The sequence below is a fragment of the Protopterus annectens genome, chromosome 7.part1 (genome assembly GCF_019279795.1).
Source record: "Protopterus annectens isolate FY-2018-M chromosome 7.part1, PAN1.0, whole genome shotgun sequence".
NCBI lineage: Eukaryota > Metazoa > Chordata > Ceratodontiformes > Protopteridae > Protopterus > Protopterus annectens.
Genome location: NC_056740.1, coordinates 498,593,316 through 498,609,950, shown reverse-complemented (window position 1 = coordinate 498,609,950; position 16,635 = coordinate 498,593,316). Strand labels below are relative to the sequence as shown.

The following is a 16,635-nucleotide window of genomic DNA, read 5'->3' as shown; positions in this document are numbered from 1 at the left end:
GCTGTAGATTTTTTCTGCCCACATTTACATTTTTTAAAAAGGCTTTTTGCATTCATTACAACAATAATCAATTCACCAAGCAAGCTTGTGCAGCTAACAAAGGGCAGTCATCAAAAGGATGAATCTGAGCGTTAACAGCCACAAGCAAGTACACTGACCGACACAGACAAAAGGACGACTGCGATGAGGACATTTACAATGAACAATTTGTCTTATTTATTATAAACAACTGAAGAGCCAAAGAAATAATCTTAACAATTTTAACACCTAGCACAAGTTAAAGCTGTCAGAGTGAGACAAAAATGTTAGGACAAGGGGTTTAAGAGGGAACGAGTCAAGAAAAATCAAGAGGACAGGAGCTATTTGATCTGAAAGTTATCGAGCAAGAAAAGAAGCAACAATAAAAGGTATGGGAAGACGAAATATGAAAAAAATATACTTTTACAACAGCAAAGTATTAAAAAGCAAGTAAGAGTACCCTGGGGCCCTTCCTCCGATGATGCCCTTACACCTTGCAAGAGATGTGAGAAAGGAAGTTCAGTAGCAGAGCATTGTGTGAAAGAAGGAAAGGACAAGTACATTACAAACGTTTCAGATGATAGGAAACTACAAGCCAACAGCTTCAAGTTCTCATTGCTGCTAAGAAAGGACTTCCGTACGTCAAATTTGCAGGTCTCAGTCAATGAAATGTTCAAGTAAATTGCGGTCCAAGATATCACTAGTGTCAGAATGCACCAAGAAGTTAACAGTGGCATTTATGAGTTCAGCCAATCTGAAACTGGTAGCCTGAAGCACAAAATGTACCGATTTTCAGTCTCTAAGTAGTATGGCATTGATGCCTCAGATATAGGAACTGAATATAAATGTTGCAAACCTGTATCAAGGGGTAGATGTGGGTACTTATCTTAAAGAACCCATGTTAAAAATGGTTAGCTTCACCAGAAATTATATATGGATCATAAAACAAATAAGCCATAATCTCCTTCTCTAGTGTGGCAGTGCATCTGTCTCTTCCTCAGTCAGGAAATGAACCTCAAAAAACTGCCAGAGAGAATGAATTAGAAAGCTCAGCAAAAATGGTGTGCAAGGTCCTGTCGCTATACCGTACTTTTGTATAGGGTTGCCACCTTTTGAATTGCCCAAAGTGGGACAATTTTGGTACAAATGTCAGATTTTGTAGGAAAAACATACCCACGGCCAGCACAAAGGACAGAACTTCACTTTTTTGCCTAAATAACAGCTTATTCTTGTAGTATTTTAGTTGCTTATTCTGCTTCTTATAACATTTATGTGCTTCAGATACAAAATAACTGTTTTGTAACTATTAAGAACTATTTAGAATCTATTGAACTAAGTTGGATTTTTAAACTACGAGCACATTTAGAACCAGGCTTAAATCAATTTGTTAGCATTAAGCCAGTGTTAGTTGCCCGCAAGTATTAAGTTATTTAATAAATACTATATTTAATAATAATTTCTACATGAATTTATTATTATTTTTAGGTTTTATATATATTTCTATTATATTTATTATATGCATTATATCTGATTTATGTATAATTTATGCATTATATTATATCAAGCTCTAATATTTGCTAGCACAGTGTTTGTCATGAATAGCCTAGGCTAGCAATATGCTTAATTAACTGTTCTAATGCTTAATAGTTACTATGGTTATTTGAATCTCTTGATTTATTTGATTATATTGCTTGATTGATTCTAATTAAAGTGAATTAGCTAGTATATTTAAGAACTGTATACCAATTGGTAAAGTGAAATCTGAAGAAGCCTGCAGTGTTCAGCAGGTGAAAGTGCTCATTTCTTTTAATAAAACCTTGGAACTTTTATGTATGTAGTAGTGGTGGTCTCGTCCTGTATTCTCGCTAACTATTAAAGAAAATATAGGAACATTTTTGTCCTAAAATCTCAGGACATTTGCCATTTTTTCAATTTTTTTGCAGGACACAACTGCCCAAAAAGGGACTGTCCCTCGCAAAGTGGGACAGGTGGTAACCCTACTTTTATAAAGCCAATGTTTTGTTTTACTGGATACAAGGTTGTAAATTGCCCCTTTGTTCATGTCAATCGCAAAAGTGAACCTGTTACAAAGTTTTAAAAATGATGACTTTCTGTTGAGAGGTAAGGTTAGCAGCATGGCATGTGTAAAATGAAAGAGACCTTTCACTTACTTTGCATAGTCCTACTTCCTGTCAGCATACAGTAACAGACACGTCATGCACCAGCTATTTCTAAAATAAGGTTACATCAATCAGTGAACTAAAGTTCATTACCTGTATTCTACACTGTGGACAGGTCTTAGACGGAGCTGAACGAAACCAGTGAGAAAGGCTTCAAAATGAGAAGAAAAAAAAAAACAGGAAAGGTTTAAAATGTGTTCCTGTACAACACACAGTAACAAACAGTACTACAGGCAATGTAACAATAAAACAGTTCAAAGCAATTAGAGTAATTAACGGCTATAGTATCAAGACAAATAAAATTCATTTATTCCTTCCTTCTCCAGTTACCTGCTTGATCCAATTTAGGGTGAATGAGTTGGCAAAGGCCATCATAGCATGCATTAGGTGCAGCAAAGAACTAATCTTGAGTGGGGTTTCAGCCCATTTCAGGACACAAACAATTTTGCACAGTGCAAATACTTATGGACAATTTAAAAGCACGGCAATTCACAAATGGTTCCATCAGAAACTATCCTACACCATATCAAAAGCAAGAACTAATAAATAAAATCTGGCATAGAGTCTCCGGTGTAGTCTATGACAGAAGAATGCCAAAGAAGTTGAAAAACATGGTGTACAAGACAGTGGTGCAATCAGTACTACTGTATGGTACAGAAACACAACCCAAATGACACAAAGAACGCAGACTCAGTGTGCCACTCAACCACAGCCAATAAGGCAAAACAACGTACTCAACACACTAGTCATAGGCGACTCTATAGTCAGGCACACTGATGCCCCACTCACCAGGCTAAACAAGGAGAAGGTTACTGTCAGCTGCCTGTCGGGTGCCAGGAACCGCCACATAACCCACGCACTCAGTTCACTCCACAACAAGTACAAATATGACTCTGTCACTGTCCATGTTGGGGTGAGCGACTTGAGACGTACCTCCCTGGACTGCATGAAAAGAGACATGGAAGAGCTCTCCGATCTTGTAGCCCAGGCAGGTATGACCCTAGCCCTGAGTAGCATTCTGCCATCACCCAGAATGATGCCGCAGTACAAGGACAAAATGATTGACTTCAACAATTGGCTAAGCTTCTGGTGCCAATCTAAAGGGATCCAGTATCTGTCTGCCTGGGATGACATGGTCGACAGACCACGATGCTTTGCCAGAAATGGCCTGCACCTATCACCCCTGGGATTCTAGATACTGGCTAAGGTTCTTGCTGCTCCTATAGTGCCTTTTTTAGGCAAGGTTCAAATGACAAATTCACCACTGTAACAGGAACAGGCAAGCAAAAAACTGAGGGTGATGCTACTCAATGCTAGAAGTCTAAATCTCAAAATGCACTCACTCGAGGCACTCCTTAAAATGAGAACATTGATATCTGTGCAGTGCCTGAGACCTGGTTCAAGGCTCTAGAGAGCACCCCTGCACTACCAGGCTATAACTCATACCACACTTTTCGGCCATGTAACCTGGACCGGAACACCAAAGGCAGAGGTGTGTCCATATTCATTATGGATATCCACACCTCCAGGCTAGTTGCTCAGCATAATGCAGCCGAGGTTATCCAACTGCAACTAACTCTGGGCAAAACTGCAATCCAAATTGTAGCTTGCTACAGATCACCCGCCATGCCCCAGGATTCCCACTCCTCTTTTCTTGATGTACTGGAAAACACCCTAATAATGGGCGATTTCAACTACCCCACCATTAACTGGGAAAACTACTCATGTACCAAATCCTTCACTCAACGCTTTCTGGAATTCATAAACTCCAATACCCTGGATCAGCTTATCCACACCACCACCAGGGGCAACAATATCCTAGATCTAGTCATTACCAATATGAGTGATCAGTGTTCCACACCTGAAGTCAACGCCTCATTGGTCGGATCCGACCATAAGCTAATTACCCTAGATATCCACATCCTGCCTCCACCCCCCCCCCCCCCCCTTAAGGAAACCATGGTAAAAAATGTCTCCAAAGCCAACTTCATGCTTCTTAAGACAGAAGTGGTGAACTACATGACACCCATGCAGATGGACAATACAGCTACGACTACTGAATCCTACACAATTGCACTTTATAAGCACTTGCATGAGTACATGGATCGCACTATCCCAAACAGAACCAAGACGCTATCCCCCAAAAAAAGGAAGCCAATCTGGTGGTCCCCTGCCATAAACAAACTGTACAACAGAAGGAAGAAACTCTTGCAAAAGAGAGTAAAATCCCATGAGTGGAGCAGCTCCCTGGTCAGCCTCAGTAAGAAGCTGCGATTCCTGATAAAATCCTCCAAAGCTAGTTACGAAAACAAAATCGCCACTGATTCTAAAGTCAACCACAAAGCATTCTATAGCTATGTCAAGAATCTCAATGGCAACACACAGATCTGTTCTGAGTTACAGCACAATGGCACTAAATATACAGACCCAACTGATATTGCCAACATCCTGGCAGATAGGTTCAGTGCTAACTTTACCCCCCCCCCCTGTCACCCCCTAAAGAGCCCATCTCTATACCGGAAGAATGCAAAGTTCCTGTAATCACGGCTACACAGGTAAAACCCACACTCTCCAAAGCCAAGAACACAGCATCCATGGGACCAGACAACATCCCAGGCTGCGTTCTACACGAACTACAGAACGAACCGGCACCCCACCTAAGCACCATGTTCAATCATAGCCTCACTTCAGGCTTTGTGCCTGCTGAATGGCACACAGCAACGGTTATCCCACTCCACAAGGTGGGAGCCACCACGGACCCCGGGAACTACCGCCCCATTAGCCTGACGAGCCTGGTCTGCAAGGCCATGGAACGTATCACCATGGAACTTATAAACAAAGACATTGGTAATCCCCAAACTCTGGATCCCACCCAGTTCGGGTTTGTAAAAGGCAGATCATGTCTCCTAAACCTGTCACCAAAGCTGTAGACAAGGGTAAGGTGGTTCACACAGCCTATCTAGAGCTTGCCAAGGCTTTCAACACCATTCCCCCACTCTGGAATTATAGATAAACTCACTAAACTAGGTATAAATTCCTATGTCACAAAATGGGTTGCCAAATGGCTCACTGACAGAACCCACACTGTGAAAGTAGCAGACTCCAAATCCAACTTCAGACCAGTGACAAGTGGAGTACCACAGGGTTCAGTCCTGGGTCCTCTCCTGTTTGGTATCTACTTCTCTGAAGTACAGGCTAACACAGAAGGTCTTTGGCTAACGAAGATCGCAGATGACTGCAAACTAGGAGCCATAATCGAAACTCATAACAATGTGGACATCCTACAAAAGGGCCTCACTGAGACAGATGCCTGGTGTCAAAGCCATGGCCTCTTGCTCAATGCTAAAAAGTGCATTGTCATCCCCTTTGGTAAAAACTCTGTACACATGAACTACAACATAGGCGGTAGAATACTTAACACCGAAAGTGTGATAAGAGACCTTGTGACACAGGTGGGCAGTAGTCTCTCCTTTGATAATCATATCGCTACAGTAGTCAGGAAATCCTTCTACGTGGCACACCTCATCACAAAAGGTTTCTCATCCAGAAAAAAAGAGGTCAGTGTTCCCATCTACTCATCACTCAGACCCACTATAGAGTACAACGCCCCTTTTGGTATGTACCTCACAAGACATCTACAACAACTGGAAAGGCCGCAGAAATACCTCACAAACAGGATAACTGGCCTCAAACAGATGCCCTACGCAGACAGTCTCAAAAAACTCCAGCTTTACTCCGTCGCATATCGCCTACTCAGAGGTGATCTCTGCCTAACATACAAAGCTATGTCAAACCCAGAGCTGTTGGACATGCTCCACTTAAAGAAATCCCAATCCCTCCAAGCTACACGCTCTAGGGACCTAAACCTTGTCACCACAATAAACAAAACATGCCGGAGGGATAGATTCCTGTCCCAGAGACTTCCCAAACTCTAGAATAAACTACCTATCTATATCAAACAAAGTTCCTCATTAGTACTCTAAGAAAAATCTTGATGACTGGATGGGAAATAGGAAATTCACCCCGGGGATCACCTCTGTGGCTCTGCTCGACAGTAGCACAGGAAAATAATTTTCTTGGGTGGCAAAAGCCAGGGTACCTTTTTGGCTGGGCTTGTATAGGCCCCAGGGCTGATAGCCTAGTACCTACCTATGAATCTATGAAACCTGGGCAGAAAGGCAGAGCAGATGAGAAAGCTAGATAGTGATGGAAATGAAGTGCCTGAGAAGGGTGGTAGGATGCACACTGTGGGACAGAAAGAAATGAGGGCATAAGAGCAGAAGCCAAAGTAGCTCCAGTTGCAGAAAAGATAAAGAACATATTACGGTGGTTAGAGCATGTACAGAAAAGGAGAAGACAATCTGGTGAAGATTTGCAACAAACAGGAAGCAAGAAAGAGGAAATGAGGATGTCCAGCAAAGAGGTGGATGAATTGTGTGAAAGAAGATCTGCAACAGTCAGGCACGAGTGTCGAAGGCAGGAGCTGAGCATTGAATCAAGAGAGATGGCAACAGTTAAAAACACCTCGACCCCCATGTAGAAAAATTGGAAAAGGGGGGTTTATGATGCTGCTGAAAAAATCTGGTGATAGCTTGTTTACCTCAATCTTTGCATTATTTGGATTATTTTTTCTGAGTATATTATTGCATCAAAAAAATAAAATTCGGTGTCTCGAAGACAGGATATGTAAATCAACAAAATCCATCTAAAATTAAAAAGATTCCATCTCTCTGCCTCTATCAATTACATTTATTAGACTTGGGTAAGTCAAATGAGCCCTTTTCATAAACAAATCTCTATATTACTCACAGACCCTTACTCTGTCTCAAGCCCACTCACTTCTCTCCCACTCCTTCAAATGTTCATAGGTTCATACTAGGCTATCTGCCCTAGGGCATTTATAAGCCTAGCCAGAGTGTGTTTGGCTTCCGCCACCCATTTTAAATTAATTTTGCTATGCCCTTTTTCGAGGTTAGTATACTGTGCCTCTAACAGTGACACAGAAGTGATACCCGGGGTAAACCTACGATCTCCCATCCACTCATCAAGATTCCTCTTGAAGAGAGTCAATGAGGGACTCTGCCTAACCTGGACTGGGATTTTATTCCAGAGTGAAGGGAGCCTCTGGGTTATGAATCTGTCCCTCCAGCATGTCCTATTTATTTCAGTGCTGAGGTTCAAGTCTCTCGAGCGAGTAGCTCGATGGGATTTGGATTTTCTGAGGTGCAGCATGTCCATTAATTCCGGGTTGGACATGGCTTTATACGTCAGGCACAGATCGCCTCTGAGCAGGCGTTATGCCACTGAGTAGAGCTGGAGTTTCTTTAACCGGGCAGCATATGGCATCTGTTTGAGCCCTTTGATCCTCTTGGTGAGGTACTTCTGGAGTCTTTCCAGTTGCTGCAGGTGTCTGGTAATGTACATCCCAAAAGGGGCATTGTATTCAATTATGGGCCTGATGAGGGATAAGTAAAGAGGCACGATGACCTCCCCTGATCTAGATGTGAATCCCTTCATGATTAGGTGAGCTATATAAAATGTTTTTCTAACCACTTTGGCCACGTGGTTGTCAAATGAGAGATTGCTATCAACTTGGGTCCCCAGGTCCCTAATTACTTCTTCTGTACTTAATGGATTACCACCTATGTGGCAATTTGTGGGCACTTTGTTTTTGCCAAAGGGGATGACTATACACTTTTTGGCGTTTAGCTTGAGGCCATGGCTCTGGCACCAGTTGTCTGTTTCTATGAGGCCCTTTTGGAGGATGCTTGTGTCGGCTGGAATGTCTATTATGGCGCCCAGTTTGCAGTCATCTGCGAACTTGGTCAGCCACAGTCCTTCCGTGTTGGCCTGTACCTCCGAGAAATATATACCGAACAAGAGAGGTCCCAGGACTGAGCCTTGTGGGACGCCACTTGTAACTGGTTTGGAGTCTGACATGGCTCCAGCAATTCTAACCATGTGGGTTCTGTCCTTGAGCCAGTTTGCAACCTATCTAGTGACATAGGGGTTTATATTTAAGCTGGTGAGCTTATCTATAATGCCCAAGTGGGGTATTGTATCAAAGGCTTTTGCAAGGTCCAGGTAGGCTGTGTGGACCACCTTCCCCTCGTCAATGGCCTTGGTGACTGTTTCAAAGAAATCGACCAGGTTTAAGAGGCAGGATATGCCCTTAAAGCTGAACTGGGTAGGATCCAGTGTCTGTAGGTCCCCAATATCTTTATTTATGAGGTCCATGATGATCCTTCCCATAGCTTTGCAGACCAAGCTAGTCAGGCTTATGGGACGATAGTTTCCAGGATCAGTTGAGGCACCACCTTTGTGGAGAGGGACCACTGTTGCTGTACACCACTCTTTGGGTACATATCCTGTAGTAAGGCTGAGATTGAACAGTAGTTTTATGTTTGGGTTTAGCTCTTCCTGGCGTTCATGTAGGACGCAGCCCGGGACACCGTCTGGTCCCATTGATGCTGTGTTTTTTGCTTTGGAGAGGGCTGCTCTTACCTGAGCATCTGAGATGTCAGGGGGGCAGCACTCTGCTGGGATAGATATTTGCCCTTTTGGTAGGGGGGGGGGAGAGAGAAGTTTGCGCTGAACCTGTCAGCTAGAATGTTGGCAATGTTTGTGGGTTTTGGACCAATTCTGAGCATATCTGGGAATTCCCACCCAGGTTCCTAACATAACTAAAGAAAGCCTTGTGATTATCCTTAGTGTCCTGTGCAATTTTTCTCTCAAAGCTGGCCTTAGACGATTTTATGAGTGCCCGTAGTTTTTTGCTAATACTGATCAGAGATGCCTTCCCTTTTTGGGATTTTGCTCTATCATGTAGTAGCTTCCTCCTTCTATTGTATAGTTTGTTTATGGCTGGGGTCCACCAGACAGAACATCTGCCTTTGGAGGATTGGGTCTTGGTTTTATTTGGGATTGCATGATCCATGCATTCCTGAAGGTGTTCATAGAATGCGTTTATATAAAGGATTCTGTGGTCTGGGCCGTATTTTCCACAGGCCTGAGGGCATTGAAGGATTCCAGCTCGGTTTTGAGGAGTGTGAAATTTGCTTTAGAGAAGTTTTTCACTGTGGTTTTATGGGCAGGGGGTGGGGTCAGGATGTGAATATCCAGTGAGATTAGTTTATGGTCTGATCTTACCAGTGAGGGATACACTTCTGGTCTGGAGCATAGAGTCCCCATGTTGGTGATTTTCAAGTCCAGTATGTTTTCCCCTCTTGTGGGAGTGGTAACAAGTTCTTCCATAGTATTTGAGTTTATAAATTCTAGGAACCTTTGGGCTAGGGTTTTGGAGCTAGAGTAATGCTCCCAGTCTATGTTTGGGCAGTTGAAGTCGCCCAATATAATGGTGTTTGGAGAGACCTTCATATTTTCCAGTGTTATCAGGAAGGCCGAGTGGGGTTCCTGGGTTTGGGAGGGTGGTCTATAGCAGGCTATAAACTGGAAGGCAGTTTTACCCACTGTTAGTTGCACGTGGATAGTCTCTGATGCTTCGTGCTGTGCCACCAACCTGGAGGTGTGGGTATCTTTGACAAATATTGATACTCCCCCTCTCCTTTTGTGGTTCGGTCCAAGTTTTGGGGCCGAAAAGCATGGTATGAGGTATAACCTGGTAGTGCTGGGGTGCTCTCGTTTTACTATTTACTTATTATTTTGCAGTTGTGCTCTCAATCTACTATTTACTTATTTTGTTGTCACCCTCTCTGTTCAAAGTCCTCCTAAATGGATATAAAACAAGTTCACTTAAGCTTTAATATGGACTCTACATCCATCACTGTGTTTTTTTTCTGTTGTCCTATTATCATCAAGAACAGTTTCTGAACTCAAAATCTGTTTTGCTTGCATTCGTTATGCAAAAACTCATATTGGGGAATATCTACAATAGAAGGACCTGAATCTAAACTGATACACACACACGTGTGTGTGTGGGTGTACATATATATATATATATATATATATATATACATATATAGATATATATATATATATATCTACATAATCTCTCTCTACTCTATCTCTCTATCCATATCTCTATCTATATCTATCTAGACATCTATATCTATATACCTATATCTATCTATATTTAATCTGTATCTGTATATATCTAATACACCCTCCACCACACAAACATACATACATACACCTTCCGCACCACACTACAATAAACCAACAAAACATGCACAAACAGAAATACCTACTCTACATATAAGCAAGGGGGCAAGTCCAGCTGCACACCCTTGCTACTTATATACACTAATTCCAAGGTTGCACAAAAAAGACAGACACTACACCCACCACTACAGACTCTATATTCCCCTTGCAGAAACACACACCACATACATACAAACACCACCACTCTCAACATTTACACACTCACACTCTTACCTACTTACCCTAACCTACACCTAAAACTTCCCAACACACTCACATACACTCAAATCCCTACCCAAAACCCTTAAAAAAACGACACTTACCTGAATCTCCACATATATCCACACAATGGCAGACAAAACATATCCCACAGCACACCGCACCTTACAAACCCAGAACTGTTGAACATGCTCCATCTTAGCAAAACAAAATCTACTTGAGCTACACGCTCTAGGGGATATAAACCTCAACACAACAATGAATAGAACATGCTGGCGGGATAGATTCCTTTCGCAAAGACTTCCCTTGCTATGGAACAAGGTCCCGATCTACATAAGACAGAGCCCCTCACTAGCACTCTTCAAAAGGAACCTTGACGAGTGGATGGGTAACAAAGTTGACACCAGGGATCATACCAACAGCTCGACTAAATAGGGGCCAAGGGTACTAGCTGCTAGATCTAGGGCCTAGGGAACTAACCAAAGGGGCGGTGAATACTGCACAACATGGCTGGGCTAATTAATATTTGCCTTTGGGCAGATAGCCCAGTACCTACTTATGAACCTAAATCCCACATACCGTGCCACCACAACCGCAAATTCAGCCTTTCAAATTCAAGTGCAATTTTGCTCAACTGCACTTTTGTCTCGAGATACTGAAGTTCGAGATTTCGGTATTCGAGATACTAAAGTGCTTATATATATATATATATATATATATATATATATATATATATATATATATATATATATATATATACATACATACAAAAAAAATTATATATACATACATATCTACATATATAAAAAATTATATAGACATACATATCTATCTATATATAACCTGCAACCAAATTAAGTCCACCCAGGTAGGGGCCCATTTTCAGAGGAGACCCAAGAAGAAAAGTTCCAACATATTACAAGACATAATAATTTTATAATCTTCAAAAATTATATAAAAAATCTACAGTTCATAAGTAGGTACTAGGCTATCGGCCCTAGGGCCTATACAAGCCTAGCCAAAAAGGTACCCTGGCTTTTGCCACCCAAGGAAATTATTTTCCTGTGCCTCTATCGAGCAGAGCCACAGAGGTGACCCCCGGATGAATTTCCTATTTCCCATCCAATCATCAAGATTTTTTCTTGAAGAGTGCTAATGAGGAGCTTTGTTTGATACACAGGTAGTTTGTTCGAGTATAGGAAGTCTCTGTTACAGGAATCTATCCCTCCAGCATGTTCTGTTTATTGTGGTGACAAGGTTTAGGTCCCTAGAGCGTGTAGCTCTGAGGGATTGGGATTTCTTTAAGTGGAGCATGTCCAACAGCTCTGGGTTCAACATAGCTCTGTATGTTAGGCAGAGATCGCCTCCGAGTAGGCGATATGTGACAGAGTAAAGCTGGAGTTTTTTTTTTAAACTGTCTGCGTAGGACATCTGTTTGAGGCAGGTAATCCTCTTTGTGAGGTATTTCTGCGACCTTTCCAGTTGTTGTAGATGTCATGTGAGGTACATACCAAAAGGGGCGTTGTACTCTATAATGGGTCTAATGAGTGACGAGTAGAGGGGAACAATGACCTCTTTTCCTGGATGAAAAACCTTTTGTGATGAGGTGTGGCACATAGAAGGACTTCCTGACTACTGTGGCGATGTGATTATCAAAGGAGAGACTACTGTCCACCTGTGTCCCAAGGTCTCTTATCACACTTTCGGTGTTAAGTATACTACCACCTATGTTGTAGTTCATGGGTACAGAGTTTTTACCAAAGGGGGTGACAATGCACTTTTTAGCATTGAGCATGAGGCCATGGCTTTGACATCAGGCATCTGTCTCAGTGAGGCCCTTTTGTAGGATGTCCACATCGTTAGGAGTTTCAATTATGGCTCCTAGTTTGCAGTCATCTGTGAACTTCGTTAGCTAAAGACATTCTGTGTTAACCTGTACTTCAGAAAAGTAAATACCAAACAGGAGAGGACCCAGGACTGAACCCTGTGGTACTCCACTTGTCTGAAGTCGGACTAGGAGTCTGCTACTTTCAGTGTGGTGTCAGTCAGTGAGGCAGTTGGCAACACATCTTGTGACATAGGGATTTATACCTAGTTTAGTGAGTTTATCTATAATTCCAGATGTCAAAAGCTTGCCGAGATCTAGATAGGCTGTGTGGACCACATTACCTTCGTCTACGTCTTTGGTGACTGCTACAAAGAAGTCATTCAGGTTTAGGAGACATAGATCTGCCTTTTATAAACACAAACTGGGTGGAGTCCAGAGTTTGGAGATTATCAATGTCTTCGTTTATAAGTTCCATGATTAAGAAGTTATGTACTCACCATAACGTTCCATCTGAGTAGGTATCTTCATTTGTCTGCAACCTTTGGGATACGGATCCGATCTCGGATCCGAGCCGGCAACTTTTATCACAGCATAGATCCGAGCTCCTAGCTCCTCCCTTTACCCATAATCCCCTGCCAACCCTGACTGACCTCAGATCAAGTTTGCCCGATATAAGCATTGTTATAGTGCCTCAGAAGGGGCTTATCCAAGACAGATCCCATAGGTCAGGGGGAAGGAGGGGGGGATGGTTGCAGACAAATGAAGATACCTACTCAGATGGAACGTTATGGTGAGTACATAACTTCTTAATCTGAATTAGGAACTTCATTTGTCAGCAACCTTTGGGACAGAGTCCCCAGCTACCTGAATCCTGGGTGGCCTTTATGGAAGAACTTTCCGGAGCACTGCAGAGCCAAAGGATGCCCTACCTCTGGAGACAACATCCAGTTTGTAATGACTGATAAAGGTATGAGATGAGGCCCAAGTGGCTGCGGAACAAATATCATCTAAGGGAACCCTAGATTTAAAAGCCGCCAAAGTAGCGACGGCCCTAGTAGAATGAGCTCGGACTCCCTGAGGTGCAGGCCTTCCCGAACTCTGATACGCTAAGAGGATACAACTAGCTATCCACCGTGATAGTGTAACTTTAGAAATTGACTTGCCTAAACTTGTTTTGGCAAAGGAGACAAACAACTGGTCAGATTGCCCAGCAGTTCGATGAATATAAAAACGTAATTGGCTGTGCACATCCAAGGAATGCAGCTTGTACTCTCCTTTGTTCTGGTAATTGGGAAAGAACATGGGAAGATTAATAGATTGATTAATATTAGCTTCCGAAGATACCTTAGGCAGAAAGGACGGATTAATCCTGAGGTAAACTCTATCTGGATGGAAGGCTAAATACGGCGGTTTAACACATAGAGCCTGAAGTTCAGAGACTCTTTTAGCTGAAGTAATGGCCACCAAGAAAGCTGTCTTCCAAGAGAGGTATTTAAGATCAACCGTAGCCGCCGGCTCGAAAGGGGGGCTAGTCAAGGCTTGGAGAACCAAAGACAAATCCCATGGGGGTACTACCTCCTTGACCGGAGGTCTGAGAAGGAAGGTACCCTTGAGGAAAGCTTTACAAAGCTTGGAAGTAATTAATTAGAGGGCCCGATTCATGCCCTACATGATAATGCAAAATCGCTGCTAGTTGTACCTTGACTGTCGAGCAGCTAGCCCCTTGATGAAAAAGGGTAGTTAGGAAATCCAAAACCGATGTAAGAGGCGCCATGAAAGGGTCCAAGTGATGGTGCTCCACCCAGATGGAGAAACGTTTCCACTTACTTCGATAGACTCTTCTGGTGGAAGGTTTATGTGCTGCTACTAGGATGGCCTTGACTGGAGAGGAGATTCCAGGAGTCCTTATCAGGAGTGGAACTGGAGCAACCAAGCAGTCAGCTTGAGGTTGACCAGGTTGGGGGCCGGAAGACCCAGAGGGTGAATAATGAGATCCGGGAGTGGATCCAGAATCCATGGTGGATGAATCAGGTGAGACCACAGGTACGGGAACCATGTTTGACGAGGCCAGAATGAGGCAATGAGGATCATTTTGCTCCCCAGTCGACTGGCTTTCTGTAAGAGTTTCAGCATCATGGGTAATGGAGGGTAAGCGTAAAGGAGACCGGGAGGCCAAGCATGTACTAGAGAGTCTCTCGGGGACTCCCCCTGAGGGGGGATTAGAGCAAAGTAACTGTTTCATTTGGTATTTGAAGGAGAGGCAAAAAGATCGCAACAGGGTTGCCCCCATTGGGCAAATATTTGTTTCGCTACTAGAGGATTAAGAGACCATTCGTACGGAGTCAGAATTGAACTTCTGAGCCTGTCTGCTAGGATGTTGAACCATCCCGGAATGTGCGTTGCAATAAGAAAGCGGTTGGTGGAAATCGCCCATTCCCACACTCTCATGGCCTCGCAACAAAGAGGACAAGACCTGGTTCCCCCCTGTTTGTTGATGTACCAGACAACCGACATGTTGTCCGTTTGTACTGCAATCGTCCCAGTCGGAAGAAGGCTGTGAAGTGCCTGCAACGTCAAAAGCACCGCCCTCATCTCTAGGACACTGATATGCAAAGTGGTCTCTGTGTCGTTCCACGTGCCTTGGACCGTTCTGCCTGAATAGTGCCCCCCACCCCAGGCGAGAGGCGTCCGTGGTCACTGTGGCGACGGGGGAAGGCATCGAGAATGGTCGTCCCGTGTGGAGACTCGGGGACTGGAGCCACCACATGAGCGACCCTCTGCAAGCCCTGCTTAGGGGAACAGAATGGGACAGGGGGTTGCGAGACAGGGACCATTGTACTTGGAGGGTCCACTGCAGGACCCTCATATTTAGGCGGGCTAGGGGCAGTAGAGGAATAGCTGCCACCATGGACCCTAGAGCCCTCAGGATCAATTCCGCCGGTGGGGCCGGAAGTATGAGAATGGCCTGGACGTACAACCTCAAGTTCTGAAGCCGATCGGGAGTCAGGAAGGCAAGCATTATTCTGGAATCCAATCTCGCCCCTATGAAATCTATTACCTGTGTAGGGACCAGAGAGGATTTGGTCATGTTGATAGTCAACCCTAAACGTGGAGCAAGGCTGAGGAAATAATCCCTGCCTGAACAGAGCAGATGCCTTGTTGGGGCAATGAGGAGCCAGTCGTCCAGGTATGGAAAGACCTGAATTCCCTGAAGCCTCAGGTGGGCCGCTATGACCGCCAAGACTTTGGTGAACACCTTGGGGGCTGAGGTGAGACTGAAAGGAAGGGCCCTGAACTGAAAGTGACTGGCTCCCAGCCGGAAGAGGAGAAACCTCCTGGAGAGTCTGTCCACTAGAATGTGGTAATACGCATCCTTGAGGTCTATCGAGCACATCCAGTCGTTCTCCCATAATAGGGGGAGAATAGATTGTAAGGTGACCATTCGGAACTTTTCTTTGGGTACTGCCAGGTTCAGGAGAGAGAGAGAGATCGAGAATGGATCTCAAGTCCCCCATCTTTTTTGGCACCAGAAAGAACCTGTAGTAAAACCCCGATCCGAATTGATCTGGGGGGACGGGTTGGATGGCTCTTTTTTGCAAAAGCTGCTGAATTTCTGTAGCAGCTGCCTCCCTTTGATTGGGTGGTACGTCGGGGAGGCTTTTGGTTTTGGGGGTTACAATAAGGGGAATTTGGTAACCTCTGGATATGATGCGAAGCACCCAGCGATCTGTTGTTATGGACTCCCACATTGCTAGGTGCTTCGAAAGACGTCCCCCGACTGCCTCCAGAGAGGAGCAGCCGGGCAACCCCTCAGGGGTTCTGCGTGGGCCTCTCAGAGAAAGGTTCTCTGGACCCAAAATTTCTGGGACCCCCTCTGCCTCTTGGGCAGCGTCCTCCCTGTCCTCCTCTGCCTCGAGAGGACTGGTTGTCCGGAGCAGACTGGGACTGATGCGATTTTCAGAACCACATCTTCTTCTGACCCTTTTGGTTCTTGGAAAAGGACCTCTGGGGAGCAGAGAAGTGGACTCCGATGGCAGACAACGTCTTCCCGTCTTTCTCGCTCTGGACTAAAGTGTCGCGAACGGTTTTGCCAAACAGTGCAAAACCATCAAAGGGGGCATTCGCGAATGACGCCCTAAAGGGTTCCGAGAAGTCACAGTGTTGGAGCCAGGCCTGACACCTAATTACCAGGCCGGCTCCGCCAGCTCTAGCGGCTCCTTCAGTGGCGTG

The 16,635-nt window shown here is 44.2% G+C and overlaps 1 protein-coding gene across 1 annotated transcript in view; it reads right to left on the bottom strand.

Annotated features, from left to right (window-relative positions):
* The window catches only part of LOC122807606 (TRAF interacting protein), a 676,961-nt gene that overhangs the window by 607,631 nt on the left and 52,695 nt on the right, over positions 1 to 16,635 (bottom strand). The window contains exon 2 of the mRNA XM_044078516.1: positions 2,292 to 2,349. Coding sequence (XP_043934451.1) covers positions 2,292 to 2,349 — 58 coding nt within the window. The remainder of the gene's footprint in view (positions 1 to 2,291; positions 2,350 to 16,635) is intronic.